The sequence below is a fragment of the Salarias fasciatus genome, chromosome 1, assembly GCF_902148845.1.
Source record: "Salarias fasciatus chromosome 1, fSalaFa1.1, whole genome shotgun sequence".
NCBI lineage: Eukaryota > Metazoa > Chordata > Actinopteri > Blenniiformes > Blenniidae > Salarias > Salarias fasciatus.
Genome location: NC_043745.1, coordinates 7,898,054 through 7,913,501, shown reverse-complemented (window position 1 = coordinate 7,913,501; position 15,448 = coordinate 7,898,054). Strand labels below are relative to the sequence as shown.

At 44.0% G+C, this 15,448-nt stretch overlaps 1 protein-coding gene across 1 annotated transcript in view; it reads left to right on the top strand.

Moving 5' to 3' along the window:
- Positions 1-15,448, top strand: part of adamtsl3 (ADAMTS-like 3) — a 138,453-nt gene that overhangs the window by 94,213 nt on the left and 28,792 nt on the right. The window contains exons 7-14 of the mRNA XM_030088414.1: positions 1,191-1,317; positions 6,537-6,611; positions 9,428-9,585; positions 11,497-11,608; positions 11,721-11,859; positions 12,220-12,270; positions 14,274-14,484; positions 14,697-14,844. Coding sequence (XP_029944274.1) covers positions 1,191-1,317; positions 6,537-6,611; positions 9,428-9,585; positions 11,497-11,608; positions 11,721-11,859; positions 12,220-12,270; positions 14,274-14,484; positions 14,697-14,844 — 1,021 coding nt within the window. The remainder of the gene's footprint in view (positions 1-1,190; positions 1,318-6,536; positions 6,612-9,427; positions 9,586-11,496; positions 11,609-11,720; positions 11,860-12,219; positions 12,271-14,273; positions 14,485-14,696; positions 14,845-15,448) is intronic.

Below are 15,448 nucleotides of genomic sequence, written 5' to 3'. Positions count from 1 at the left end.
TCAGCCTGTCACAGTCAGTCATCAGGACAAGCTTCAGCGTTCTGTCTGAGCTCAACAGGAAACCAGACTACAGAATCCCTTCAGAAACCCCATCAGCACCGAGTCTCTGACTCTGCTGGACTTCATGAGAACCGCCACAGACTTGACACCATAGAAGAAGAGCGAGGTCAACATGGACAGCAGTTTTTTTTAGTCTTTTTTAAACACATTGTGTTCTCTGGATGCGACGTTGCTGCTGTCGTCACTGCTGAGCTTTCTGTCTCTTTCTGTCTTCTTTTGTCTGCCGTCCACATGAACTCATTTAATAATAAACAGAAAGAGACTGTCATACATTCATTTATAAAGAAAATCTATTTTGGCACCATAAAGCTCTCCTTTCTGTCTCTCTGAAGGCCTGAGCTGCCAGACAGAACACACACATGAAGAAATAATCCTTCAGGGTAATGTCCAGCTGGCTGAACTCCAGCCGAAGCATTGAGGAGCAGACAGGAAAAGGTCAGAGCAGCAGATCTGGAAGAAAGAGAGATCCACACTTCTCACTGAGCATCATGCAGGACTGACGTCTGATCTACTGAAAAGAGAAGCTGCAGTCCAGAGATGCACATGTAAATATAATCTGGAATAAATGTGGCTGTTTCTGTTTGTTAGACCGGTACAGGCACTTCTCTGGATCTGCTCCATGTCGAAAATCCAGCTGGTGTCAGATGAGATGTTTTCATCCTGAAACATGGCTGCTTGGGTCGTCTGTGAAAGCAGAGCCGTCTTCATCTGGACTGAAACTCAGAGTGACAGAAGCACAGAGGAGAAGAAGACGAGGCCGTGAACAAACCCGGTGACTGGATGGATCAGACTCTGTTTAAACTTTGAAGAATGTGTGGATTTACTCTCTGTGCTGATGGACTCCTGCACATGTTTTCATCTGGACATGAGATCCAGCTTCACCGCTCTGTTCATCTTGAATAGATTTTAATAGAACCAGTCCAGCTGAGTCACTCTTTCTCATTTCACAATCTGAATGTTCACGCTGTCGTTCCAGCTGGATGAAAGAACATGCAAATTCATCATCTTGAGAGAAGAAGGGACTTTTTTTAAATCAAAACGACTGAAGACGTTCTGCTTTGGTTTGATTGTGTGCAGCTGCCTGTCAGCCTCTCGTCTCCACCTCAGTGTGTGTTCTGATGTGTGTGCAGGAGGTGGGCTGTGACCGGCAGCTGGCCAGCGGCGCCCGGGAAGACAACTGCGGCGTCTGTGGCGGCGATGGCTCGACGTGCCGGTTGGTGCGAGGACAGGCCCTGCCCCACCTGACAGCAGAACAACGTGGGTATCTGACCAGCAACCTCAGAGCGATTCAGCTCAGTGTCATTTCATTCAAACTGTCACGTTCTGGTGTGACACATTCTTCTTAAACTAATTCTGTATCTTTGCCCACTTCACTTCCCACTGAGCCTCCATCACAGGAATGTTAAGTTAAACAGTGGACATTTATTCTGGGTCTTTGGGTCTCACCGGGTTCTGCCCGTCGGTCCTGGTTCAGCTGGTCTCGGGCTCTCAGGACTCGTCACAGTTGGAGCTGGCTCCTCTCTCCTGTCCTCCAGCTTTTACTGACCGAGGCTGGACAGTCCAGGAGCCATCTGGCTCCAGCAGGCCACCCTCTGACAGATGGAGCTTCAGCATTAAAGCCTCACTGACTGGTTTTTCCACAGGTTTGGATCAAACTGAGCACTCAGAGACTACAATTAAAAGTCTGTGTTTGACCCCCCCCAGGCTAACAAGGACAGTGGGCAGAAAATATGTGTTTGGGAACACATTTTAATCTGTTTTCACCTCAGCTTTAAAACAGAAACTGGCTCAAATGTGTAAAAAGTAAAAGACTGTCTGCAGTGGATGAATTATCTGCTTTATATTCTCTCTTTATTCTCTTTGGCCTGTGGAAACACCAGCAGCATGAATAACAATTAAAACCCTCTGATTGCGATACTGAAATTGTGAAAAACACATTTTTCCTACAGAGGTCTGTTTGATTACTTCCTCCAGACTGCGTAGCGTTCTGCCAAGTCCCACTAAGTGAATAAATCCTTGTAACGCTTAGTTTTATCAGACTTTCTCATTGTCCCGTTTTGTCCTCTGTAATCTGACGTGTCAGAATGATCGGCTTCATGTATCACCGTTTGGTCGGTGTATTTAAGGACGGCCACCGGGGTACAGAGAGGCAGCGGTTGATGTTTTCAGTGTACGTCATCCGTGCGGCGACAGAATGACCGTTAAGAGAAGCATGGCGTGGAGCTGGTCTGTGTCAGAAGTACAGGACATGATATCCCAAAATATTACTGAAGTATGGCTGAAAGCGGGAAGGAACAAGTAGTTTCAGAACTCACTGACATGGGTCATCTGAGTTTGGCTTTCAATACGCGGGATCATTCTGGAACGAAGCCGAGAGCTTCAGCTGCAAAAGCAGAAATAGACAGGAAGTTCACATCCACACAAGTTGAACCAGCGTTTCTCAGTGACTGTCATTTTGACTGATCGTCTCCACCAAGAATCTGTCTCTATATGTCAGAACGATCGGCAGCCTTCATAATTTTCTGTCATTGTGAGAAAAAACATTGACAGAAAGTGTTTGACTCAACCTCTGTGCAGGTTTATTTGCTCTTGATGCCTCAAATTGAGCTCTATTCAGACCCCTTCTCCAGTTTTAGTCGTAGTTCACAGCCAGAGCCTGACTAGTTCTGACGTCTGGGTGTCTGTACTGCCACTAAAAGCTTTTTGTAACAACCTGGAATGGAGGTGGGAGATTTCTGGAGGGAAAATCAAGTAAAAAAGTTTTAAAATGCGGCCCCATCATTCTGAGTTCAACCCTCCAGCATCTCCTAAAACACTGAATAAATTTCAGTCATGCTGAGTTTTATCTGACAGGTGGACATATAAGACATGATTTAGTACATATCCTTCTTTAATTTGAAACAATAGGAGGTGGAACAGTTTTGTTTCAGTCGTCATCAGCACTTTAACTGTAAAGGTGGCAGCGAACTCAGCCGAGGACTCGGCAGGCCGGAGGGAGGTCACTGACCTGACGGTTCATGTCTGACTGGAGTTCTTTCAACATTTCAGTAAAAGGATGTGATCAAAACCAAGGAACATTCTTTTTCCTGTTGAGTCTGTGTTAAAGTTCACATCCAGAGAATCCAGCTGAGCCTGGTTTTAATGATACAAAGTTTAAATCAGCGGAGTGTGAATGTCCATTTAAATTTTTTTTCTCTAATTTATTCCAAAATCCAACTGATCATATTAAAGTCAGCACCTCTCCGCTGAGCTTTGATAAATGTTTTTTACAATGTTTTGACTCCCTGCTGAATTGATGTATCTTGTTTGGTATGTTAAATATATTGTTTCATATCTGAGGAAATGAGCATCAATTCCAAAACTTTGCTGTGTGAACTTGAAACGTTTCTGAAATGAAAAAGCAAAAACAATGTGTTTTCATATGAAACACTCATCTGTAAACAACAGAGACGTCGGCCATGTTGAATATTTTGCTGATATTCAACTGATACTTAAGTGACAATGTGGAAATCATAATTTTGATTTAAGCTGTTTTCTAGCTTCATCTGATTTAATCGAGCACTCGAATGACTCCAGGTTTCTGTGCATCTTTTGCACAACTTTTTGTAAAGTTCCTGGTCCTTTTATAACGAATAAACTGTGCGCTGCAGTGTGACGTGAGCGGAGAGTGACCTGGTGCCAGCGCTCATTTCATCCCGGACCAGTGGGGAACCTGTAAAACATTCTGACTCCAGAATCAAAGTTTCCTGGCCAGAGCTGCTCCACCTGTCACACTCATTTCTAGTTTTTCCTACAGTTTGAGAGTTTCCCTCTGCAGTCCTCGTCCTGTTTTAACGCCCCACAGAGAAGAGCTGATACAGTAAACTGTTCTCCATCATTTAGGATTACCTCCATGAGTGAATTTATTTACTGAGACGTAGTGGATCACCTTTGTTCCTCCTCATCCATTATTCAGGACTTCACTGTTTATCATTCATTGCATTTGGAATATGAATTGACTTTGGTATTCCCTAAAGCCGGTGTTTATGGATGGAGCGGCTCCTGAAATGAGCTCATAGCTGTTTATCTATTTTTCATTCCTCTAATTTACTTTGAAGGTCAAAGTGAAAAAAAAACAAAAAAAAAAAACACATTTCTTTATGTTTAATCTGCCTTTTTAACTGCAGAGAAAATGCAAATGGCTGCAGCTCATTTATTTCCCTGCTCCTATAAATTGGAGGCATTGCAGATGCAGTTTTCCAGTATAATTATGTAACGGGGCGAAGCCCGGCGGCTGCTGCCAGAGCAGCTTCACTGCTGGAGCGCCGTCTCATTTGCTGCCAAGAGAAAAAGTAACGTTCATAAAGTGTAGAGAATAGAATTAACACACCGTTTGTCCATAAAGGTCTCACCTCATTATCACACCTCCTGGTTTAAGCTGGAAGGGAAAAGCCCTCTGCCTTAAAAACCACATTTAGCTGAAGTGTTTCCACAGCAGTCAACACTTCCTATAGTTCACCTCTGTGCTGTTTGTTTCTGCTGTGAGAGCGTGACCGCCCTGTGCACTCAGGAGCGTCTCACGACTGACTGGTTTTCGAGGCTCGCTGGCGTTTAACAGCACACATGTGGATGTTTTCTAGATCTCCAGAGGTGATCGGGGCGGCTGTGCACTGTTAAAGCAGGCGGATTCAGAAATGACAGGAAGTGCAGTGAGGTGGTCTCTTTAAATCAGCTCTCATGAAACACTAAACAACATTTACTGTAAACAGCCAGTGAACGCATCAGTGGAGCAGCAGCAGTGATTTCTACTGCAGCTGATCACAGCTCTGCCACTTGCTGAACGCCTGGAGATCAACAAGTGAAGTTCAGTTACATTCACTCATAAAGGTTGTGGAGTTGTATTAGTTATTTGGGAAAGTAACTGATGGCTGATTCACTCAAATTCAGCTCCAGTTACAGCAGTCAGTGGGAGGAAGATGCTCTATAGTCATGTAAACAGGTAAATAACCATAAATAAATGTCAGCAGAGAGAAACAGCAGTGACTGAATCGCCTGCAGTGTGAATCCTGCAGAAAACTAAGGTTAATTACAGTGAAGCATTTTTCATCTTGCTGTCAGGACGACTGAGTTCAAGGGTCATGGAGCACGTTTCCACCAGTAAACAGGAAATAGAAGTAAATTAAACACAAGAAAATGTTTCTGATTGGAACAATATAAGCTTTCACAAGATCACCATCATCATCATTGCTTTATTTTGTGCTATTGAAAACCTGTTTATTTAAACAAAATCATAACATTTCCATATCAGCCCTGCTGACACGCTACATGTTTCATTCCACTGTTGCTACTGACTGTTGTTTTGGGCTTCTGGTCTCTTCTGGTGCCGATGATCAGGTTTCTCTTAATGCAGACTGATCCTGATCATCTCGTATCTCCACAGTCAGATTTGTGAGGATCTTGCACTGATAGTGATAATGATAGAGATGACAGAGTCTCAGCTGATAATCCAGCTTCATCCGATGAACTCAATCCAGAGTGTTCACATCCAGGTCAGGAAATCAGGGCAGCACTAGTTCACAGTTCACAGCAGCTCGCTGCAGCTGCTGCAGCCACTGGAAGGTTTGTGAGCTGCGGAGATATTTCACAGGAGGAAGGAGGATTCCAGAAAGTCCTCATAGTCAGACCAAAGGAAACAGAAGAAGCTGCAGCAGCCTCAGGAGGAACAGTGCCGGTGTAGAGCTCAGAGTCCTGCTGCGAGCCGCCTCGCCGCCTCTCACTGCTCCTCCCGCTGTCTGCAGCGAGCAGCTCATCCAGGCTGTGAGGACCACCGTCAGCTTCTGATGAAGGCTGACGTCTGGGATGCTCAACATGGGTGATGAAGAGTGCAGTCACAGCTTCATCTCATGGAGGCAGTTTGGTAAATTTATGGAGGAAAGATTATTTCCCTCACTGTAGAGTTTCCTCAGCAAATGTGTGCAGGTTGCCAAGAAGAACTGCTGTTTAGTGAAGTTGAAATGTTGATTTGTATTTAGTTCATGCACTTTGGATTTTCTCACATTGAAAAAGTGTGAAACATTCTCACTTTGCAGTTTTTTTGCAATATCTGTCCAAAAACTCAGTGCGAAAATGTGTAGATCAGGGTGTCAAACACATTTTAGGTCAAAGGCCCAACTTCATCATGAGTGGGTCGGACCAGTCAAAGGGTGTCATGACAACCTGAAGAAAATTTAATGAGACTCTGTGGTGCAAAATACAGAGAAATGTCCATAATTTTCATCAGTGACCTGAAATCCAGCAGAAAACATTATTTATGTGCTCATTGTGGGCAGACGGTTCAGATTTATTTTTGATTTCAGTTTAATTTTGTTTTGATGTGACTCACCTGAATATAGTCCTGTCCTGCATCCTCAAAGAACCCTTTCCGCTTGTGTGTGTGTGTGTGTGTGTGTGTGTGTGTGTGTGTGTGTGTGTGTGTGTGTGTGTGTGTGTGTCTGCAGCTGTGAAGACGGTGCTGGAGGTGCCGGTGGGAAGCCGCTTCCTCAGGCTCAGTGCCAAAGGCCCCGACATGATGGGTGAGTGAACTCTGAGCTCACTGGTGGAGGTTTGATTCCTGAAAGCAGATCTCACTGTCTAAATGTGACACATGTTCTGGGATCCCGACTGTGAGGACCAGGACGGCGGCATTTCCCCATCATGCTTTGGAGAATTCATTCATGTTTTATTTCAAGTTCTTTTTTTCAATTTCAGTCTGAACTCCAGATATTTTTTCTACAATTCAAATAGATTTCCACATTCTGTACAATCTCAGTAAAGATGCTGTCGACAAAATGAGAGTTTAAACCCTTAAGCCTGTGGATGTCCAGCTGATTTACCTCGACAGCATAACGTAACATCCTACATGGACTTACAGTAATCCTCTGATTTACCTCCAAAAGCTGTTTTTTCGGCATGTTACACTTGATTTCCTCCCGTTTTCCTTTTTGACTGAAGAAAATCCAAGATTTAAGAATGAAAGCGTCCTGCTAATATACTCCAGTTCTGACAGTCCGATGTGGTGAAGAGCTGCGGGATTTACTGGATTTGTGGTCTGGAATCGAGGATTTACCTCAGAATCAATTTTGCAGATCATCTGGCAATCAATGTGGAGGATGAGGAAGACTGCAGAAACCAGATAAAGAAAGACAAACAGATCACTATTAACAGAGAGAATGAAACACACACCCAGCGCAGTTTAACAAGCTTCATGAACTCTTCAGAGAGCAGATGTCACATCCTGGAAAATCAGTGGAACTCAAAAATAAGAGGAATAAGAAAATAACTGTCTAAGAAAAAACTAAAATAAACTTAGCCCTCTGTATTTACAATAACTTTTAGATTTTAAATGTGTATCACCACAGCTGACCATCCTGCCCCATAAAACAGCGTTTATATTTTATTTGATATCTGTAAATCAAAGTCAGACAACTTAATGGGACGAGCAGTGAAAGGATTTTTAGCATTTAGCTGACTGATGGTGGACATAAAGCCGTCAGATCCTAACAGGCTGTTTTCATAGCAGCTGTCAAGTCTGGGATTGTTTCAACTTCAAATTGGAGCTTCAAGGAAGCCATTAATAAACTCTCGTCTCTTGGTCAGTCAGATGCCCAGACCTCTGTGAAATGATTGCATATTTTTGATATTTGTTATTCTCTGGCATGGTTGTGTTTTCAGAAATGTTCGATCAGTAGATTCACCGTAGGCTGATGGAGTTTTGAAAACAGGGAAGGACAGGACATGGAAATATGTGACCTTTTCTTTTCATCTTTCTCTGAATACAGACTCAGGCAGTGGGTTTAGAACAACGAGATAAATTTAGCATCATCTTTGTGTTGGACAAAGATGTACTGAAGGTTGGAGCTTCAGCAGAACTGAGAGAGCCTAAAACTGGAGTGGAGGTTTGTGCTGAATTCCCAGTGTTCTCTTCTATATGAGCACAAAACACGCCAACAGGACAACACGGCGTCAGGAGCCAGTCTGAGGAAGAAGAAACAGGTCGGAGCTCACCTGCTGCAGCCTCTCGCTGCACAACCCTGTCTCCACAACACTGCAGGTGCAGCAAAGACACTGGAGCCGTTTGGCTCAGAGCAGATTTAGATTGTCAAGGAGCTTCAGACACTGATTGATGATGAAACTGAGGACAGCGAGGTGTGTGTGTGTGTGTGTGTGTGTGTGTGTGTGTGTGTGTGTGTGTGTGTGTGTGTGTGTGTGTGTGTGTGTGTGTGTGTGTGTGTGTATACGTGTGTTGCATCCATAATGAATGTGGTTAACACCTGCTGGGAGCGTGTTTTAATGTTAGTTCAGTCTTGATGTGAAGCCATCAGGGAGAAGATACAGCTCCTACTGAAGGCGACACGACGGCACTCAGTGCGAGTTTCTACCCAGCAGCAGCCGCCACACCCAACGCAGAAAGACATGTTTGTCGTGCTGCATGGTTTTATAAGGGCTCAGTTTGACTGAGTGATGGGTGTCTGCTTGTTAGTGCCAGTGATGAGTTTTATAGTACTTTTAGTGGGATTGTAGAGCACTTTTAGTGGTTTTAAACATTAGGAATAGATCAGAAATGACTTTCAGTATACTCCATCCATGCATCCTGTACTCTTGCTTATTATCTGTTTCCATCATTGTTGTGCTGATGCCTGCTCACCTCCAGGTCTGGGACTGTAGCGTACTGACAGAAACTTTCTCCCTGCGTTGCCAGCACTTCTTTTGGCTCAGTAAACCTCTGGTGAGGAGGCTGCAGACAACTGGAAGAACATTGTTTAGACAAACAAACCGAGTGATGTTGAGCTTTGGGCGTTGACAAAAAAACAAGACTGAAGCCAAGCCGAGATCTCCAGGATCTCCTGGTACTCCACCTTCAGCAATTGAACCAGCGGCTGCCTCCACTGACCATCTCTCAGACCTGGAGATACTTCAATGCCTCCACCTTGAGACAGAAGCCTTCCTCTGCCAATGTCTAACTGGACAACAACCAAACAGTACAAACCCTCAGTGAACAAACCTTCACGGAGAGCTGGGCCTGTCTGCACCGCTGCAGAATGATTGATTCTCGGTTTTGTTGCAGAAAGGTATTATCGGGTTCATCAAACTTTGATGGTACCTCATGGTTTTTGTTCTTCTACTGTAGTTTAACTCCCACTACACCCACATGTCTTCTTTGTAATCTGTGCTTCCTGCTGGTGGACAGCAGAATCTATTCCTCTTTTAAAATCAAACAGCACATTGTTCATATCGTATATGAACATGTATAAATATGCTCATGTTATCGTCACATTTTGATGTTTATCAGCTGATATCTTGAAGCTGGTGTACTGTATTATTAAATGTTCTTTCTTTTTCTCTCCCTCAGTCATCGAGGCCATCTCTCTTCAGGGGAGGAAGGAGGAGACCAGTTTGCTGTCCACAGGCTCCTACCTGATCGGAAACACCTCGGTGGACTTCCAGAAAGGGGCTGACCGGCAGACGCTCAGGACGCACGGCCCGCTCAGCGCCGACTACGTCGTCAAGGTGGAGAAAAACAGTACAGTTCTTTGTTCTGTTGGCTTCTGAAGTGGATTTTGCTCCACTGACTCACAGAGCTCCAACATGAATAAATATGTTCTGCAATGAGAGCAGGAGGTCGGTGCCAGCAGCACGAGGAGGAGTTCAGCTGGAGAAAGCTTCAGATCATCAATCAAACTGAAAGCTTCCTGCTGCCTGTTTTATACTGACGAACATTTTACTGAAGTTTCTGTGAGTTTGTTTTAAAAGTAACTATGAATGAGTAACTCGACTACCGAAGAACAAACTGACAACTGCAAATAAAATACTTATTTTCAGTAAATTTAACAACAAATTCATGAGTAACAACTCAGAAAATAACTAAGAATCTGGTTGTAGTTTTGATGTCTTCCATGTTATCAATGTAATTTTTGCTTTTCTGACTTAAATCTCCTAAAATTGTTGTTGTTTCAGCTCAGTGAAGCACCAAGCAGCAGCTTCTCGTATAGTTGTGTGTGACGATTTGCTCAGTATTAAGTGAGAGATCAGCATTATTATGGATGAACATGTACAATTTAATGCAGAGCATCCGTTTCATCCTTTCTGAAAATGTTTAGCTCCTAAAACGTAAGAGATCTTTGTGAGTTTTCATCATAAATCTTACTATATCCAAAGTTTATGGAGCAGAGCAGCAGAGCTCAGACAGCTTTAAAGACGCTCGTTTGTATTTCAGTGATCGTGATTTTTGTTTACCGAGCACAAAATCACAGACAAAAGCAGACAACGCTCATTTTATTCCCAGAGGAGATTTAGAGTGGAACTCATTCACTACAAAAGTAATTGTTTTGCCTTCACCTGTAAACAAAACGTCCTTCATGGTTTGAGTACAAACGTGATGACTGTGAGAATAAAAACAGATCTTTTCAGTGAGCTGTGCCTTTGTTGGAACTGTACAGGTTATTCCTCGACAACACTGCAACTTTCACATCACTGACAGCGACAAGGACTGCTCATATTTACCTTGAAATACGCTACTCATGGTTTTAGTATAATCCAGGTGTCTGAGGATGAATGAAACACAGTCGCTTGGTTCAGTGTTTTGTGCCTCCAATAAAATCCATCAAGTTCTTACATAATAACGCCTGAAGACCCACTGAAACATTAGGAACTTTTTATTTTAAGTAGAGGTCAAATTCAGTGTGACTTAATCAAAATCCAAGTATTTTGTCACCACTGCTGTGATGATTTGAGGTTTATTGGATGAGTTTACAGTTACATAATGCCTCCTGAAACCAGATTACAGCCTAAAAATGGGATACTTTTTGACATACTTTGACTTTTTACATGTCCCTTTTTTACAGTTTAGCAGCATTAGATGTCATATAAATGCTACTGCACGAAACTGAAGCGACTCCAATATGAAACATTACCATCTGGAGATAAGATGCAGTTATCTCCAGTGTTGAATGACTCACAGGTCAGTTACATCAGCCGGAGAGGAGGTGTGGGAGCAAAGCGTGCATCTTACTAAAGCGGCTCTGAGCCCTTTGAATGAGGAGGCTGCAGCTCTTCCAGTGGCTAATTTACCTCAAAGACTGAAAGCTGCTTCATTTTTTTTTTCTTTGCATCAACTCCGGCGTTAAAGATGTCGACTGACGGTCGGCCGTGACCTTCACTTTGATTTTCTCATCACTTCTCCGCTTCGCTTTTGTCTTGAAAGTGTCAGACATGCCAGATGAGTTGACACTGACACGGCCTGCAGAGAGCTCCTTTAGTTCCTCAGTGGGATTTCATTCATTCATTCATTCATTCATTCATTCATTCATTCATTCATTCATTCATTCCATTCACTCACACAGCTTGACTCGTCCGTTCCACTTCCAGACCTCCTCCACCCTGCGCCTCTTTAAATCGTTCTGCTCTCTCCACGTTGTTCAGATGAAGTACGGAGGCTCCAAGGACACAGTGGTGCAGTTCCTGTTCTACCAGCCAATCAGGTACCAGTGGAGGGAGACGGACTTCTTCCCCTGCTCGGTCACTTGTGGAGGAGGTGAGGGGAGCCATCAGTGGGTCGGTCATGGGTAGAAACAAGCGCTCCTGCAGGATTCTGGTGATCAGCTCCATCTGTTGGTTGTAGATCTGTGCCTGGTTCCCTCCTTCAGGTTATCAGCTGAACTCTGCCGAGTGCCTGGACATCCGAAACAATCAGACTCTGCCTGAGCACCACTGCAACAGCTACCCCGAGAACACCAAACCCACACCCAAACTCAAGGAGTGCAACATGGATCCCTGCCCAGAGAGGTGCCGATCAGTGCAGGAACACAACGTTTTAAGGATAGTTTGGAGAAATTCCTCCATTTTCTTCTGTCTAAAGGTTTAGACAGGCTGCACTGGAGCCAAGAAATGTTTTTTTTCACACCAGTTAATTCACGTATGAAAACATTTTCTCCCACATTCAAGCACGATTTTCACACTTCAGACAAATGTAGGATTAGTCCTTCACCTGGAGCTTTATTAGAATTAGCAAAAATGTAAAAGCCTTTTTATTGTGCATCCTGACATCTTGCACTCGCACTAGGTTTTAAATCCCACTGTTACACCTGCTGAAAGGCTTCTGTGAGCATTATTCCACACACTAATTTGACATTTTGTCTCCTCCAGTGATGGTTTCAAGGAGGTGATGCCGTATGATCACTTCCAGCCTCTGCCTCGGTGAGTGTTTCTCTTTCTGTCTGTCTCCATCTGTACAGTAATTACTTGATTTTATATATATCTTAAATATATGCCACTCCCAATTAATCAAAGTCTGACCATCTGCCTTCTAACCGGAGCAGAAATGGTGAAAAATTAATCTTCATTTCACTGGTTCTTGAACAGTATGAGCTCTGTGCTTTTCTCCGGTAGTTTAAAGTACCGGTCATACTTTTCCCATGAATCATCACAGTCCTCTCATCTTCAGTTTCACTCGATCTGTTCATCGCAGAAGGAAAAACTTCTGAGTTTTGTTCGTTCATTTTCTCATGACTGTGCTGATGCTTCCAGCAGTGTGAAATGACGCGGCTCCGTCTCAGAATTGACTTTCATTATAGCTCAGGAAGCTCCTCCACTTCACAAAGTGATGGAAATGTTGATATTTCACCTGTTATTGCGCCGCTCATCATTTTCTTGTACCTCTGTGTGGCTGTAACCGTTTACTGAGGCTCGGCTGATGACTGATGTGACCGTAACTCAGGGGGGAGAGCGGGGCGGTCCTGTTGTTCCACAGCTGGTGGCTCCACTTCATCGTTCTCTGTATTGAAGCCAAAGTGTGTTTGGGAAACACACGGTGACCCTGGTTGCTCCCCGTGCTGCTGAAGCACCATCAGTGTAAGAGTGAATTAGTTGAGGGCTTTGAGACCGCGGCGGTGGAAACCTGCCCGTTGATCAAAGGATTGGCAGTTATGGTCCATCGACCCACAGAAAAGACCCTGGTAAATGCTGAAAATGATACGACGGAGTTGAAGCACAAGAAGGATTTTCTGTGTTTATAAGTTCAGTGACAGTTAAATGCTGGTATTTTTTTCTTCCAGAAAAAACTATTCATACCAAAAAGAACTGAAAAGTTTAGTGTTTTTAAAAAGACGCGATGCAAACACACTGACAAAAAAAATCCTTGTAGGTTAAAAAAAATAACCTACTCAGGTAATTTAATGGCACATCGCCTGTACCTGCAGTGACAACCTGACTGGGGATAATGCAATGCTTTTCTGGTGTTATTTTAGACTTTTCTGCCATTATTAGAGATTTTTCCGAGGCTATTGGAAAGCTCGGCATATCTTCCAGTCGGCAATTTAACTCCACGCCCCAGCATTTTGGTTAAATTTAATGTTCCAACATTCACCAATACAGGATAAAATAGAATTATCTGATATGTGACTCGTGCAGCAAAGTTGTGGATTCTAAAAGAGACTTTTTTCTCGATCAGTGAACGTTTGCACATGACTGACGTGTGTGAATGACAGCACTGCGTGTGTAAGTCACACCGATGCTAAAAATATCTGCGCAGCATCTGGGTTTTCAGTCTGAACCGACCCGTGAATCACAGCGAGGGTGTGAGATCGTTACAGTTTGAGTGTTAAGGGGTTTTAAAGAGTCTTAGCGGCTTGTGTGAGCGATGTGTCGCAGCGCCTTGTTAGTGAGCTGAAGAATCTCTGCTTCCAGTTGTTTTCTCAGCTTGTTCGGCTCAGGCGACGTTTGCTTCATGATATCTCGATTTCTCCCTCATCGTTTGAAAACATTGGTTCTACGATGTTGAGAATTTCCACTGAATTTATCTTAATGCAAACACCACTGCAGAGGAAACACATTATAAAGTAAAGTATAGTGCGTAGCCTTCTCTGCTGCAGAACAGGCATCGTTAGCTTCTGCTGCGGGCGCTGTGTGGTTGAGGTAGAATAATCCAGGGATCCAGTGCTGAATCCAGTGCAGGGCATTCAAAGCTTTCAGAGTCACCTTGCTTCTACTTTTATTGGAAAGGTCATCATGAACCTCTGCAGAAAGCCTGACAATGAGCCAGTCATTGTCGATCTCACTCAAATCCATGTCTTTGGCATTTCTTCTTGAGCGTTCGGCGAAGTGAAATAAGATTTATTGAGTGTTCATCACAGCATCCATCTGTGGTCATGTGACATTAGAGAATCGTCTGTGTGTGTTGGTGTGTGTGTGTGTGTGTGCAGCTGGGAGCAGGGGCCGTGGACCCAGTGCTCGGTGTCCTGCGGCGAAGGCGGCGGCTGGCAGGATCGCAGCGTACTGTGTGTGGAGGAGGACGCTCACGGACAGTTCTCCCAGGTGGAGGAGTGGAAGTGCACCCACTCCCCCCGTCCCGTCACTCAGCAGATCTGCAACGTCTTCGCCTGCCCCCAGTGGGTGGCCATGGAGTGGTCTCAGGTGAGTGAATTCTGTCAGGCTTCTACCGTCTTTCTGCACCTGAATTATCCAAACTATAGTCCAGTGCGCCGACACATGTCAAAACCCTGCAGGACTCCATGAGCAGAAGAGCCCACCTCAGCCCTGAGGACTCCAAAACTAGAATATGTTCAGGATTTATTAACTACAAAACAAGACACAGCCTAATCTCCTGAAATGTGTCTGCCTGGCAGTGCACGGTGACCTGTGGCCGCGGCCTGCGCTACCGAGTGGTTCTGTGCATCGACCATCGAGGGCAGCACATCGGAGGCTGCGAGGCGTCGCTCAAACCTCATGTGAAGGAAGACTGCCTGGTTCCTGTGGCCTGCCACAAGCCCAGAGGTAAAGCAGCGAGGCCTGGCTGAAGAACACAACTGACACAGAGATCTTTAAACCCACCATGTGAAGGTCACTGTTAAAATGTTTCAAGACTGAGCAAAATGTTTCAACTATCCAGAATGTTCGATGCATTTAATGTGTTCAAAGTGATTTACTTTCATTTATTACACAATTTAGTATTCAAAGTCAGTCTGACAACTTCCTTATATCATCCTTCTATAGCACAACGTCAGGCACACCTGCTTAACTGCTCATTAGTTCAGGAATTTAATCAGATGAGGAATGTGTGCTACAAGTTGTTGAATCTTTTTGTGTGCTCACGCAGCCGTAAACCGGGGACTTTAAAATCTGACAATAGCTCGGTCCAGCTCTTTTCACTTCAACTGCAACAAGGTTCTCGTCATGTTAATTTTCCCTACATTTCTCATTTTTTCCCCAGATATTAATCAGTTTTGTCAACCCTCAGATGCATTGAAATCCTTGAAAGAGAAAACATTCCCAGGTCCCCTCAGCACACCGTGGATACAGAGAGGAGAGTTTCATGAAAAGAACAGATGCTTTAATTAACAGTATTAAAAAAAGAGTGTCTCTTGTTTTCAGATATGAC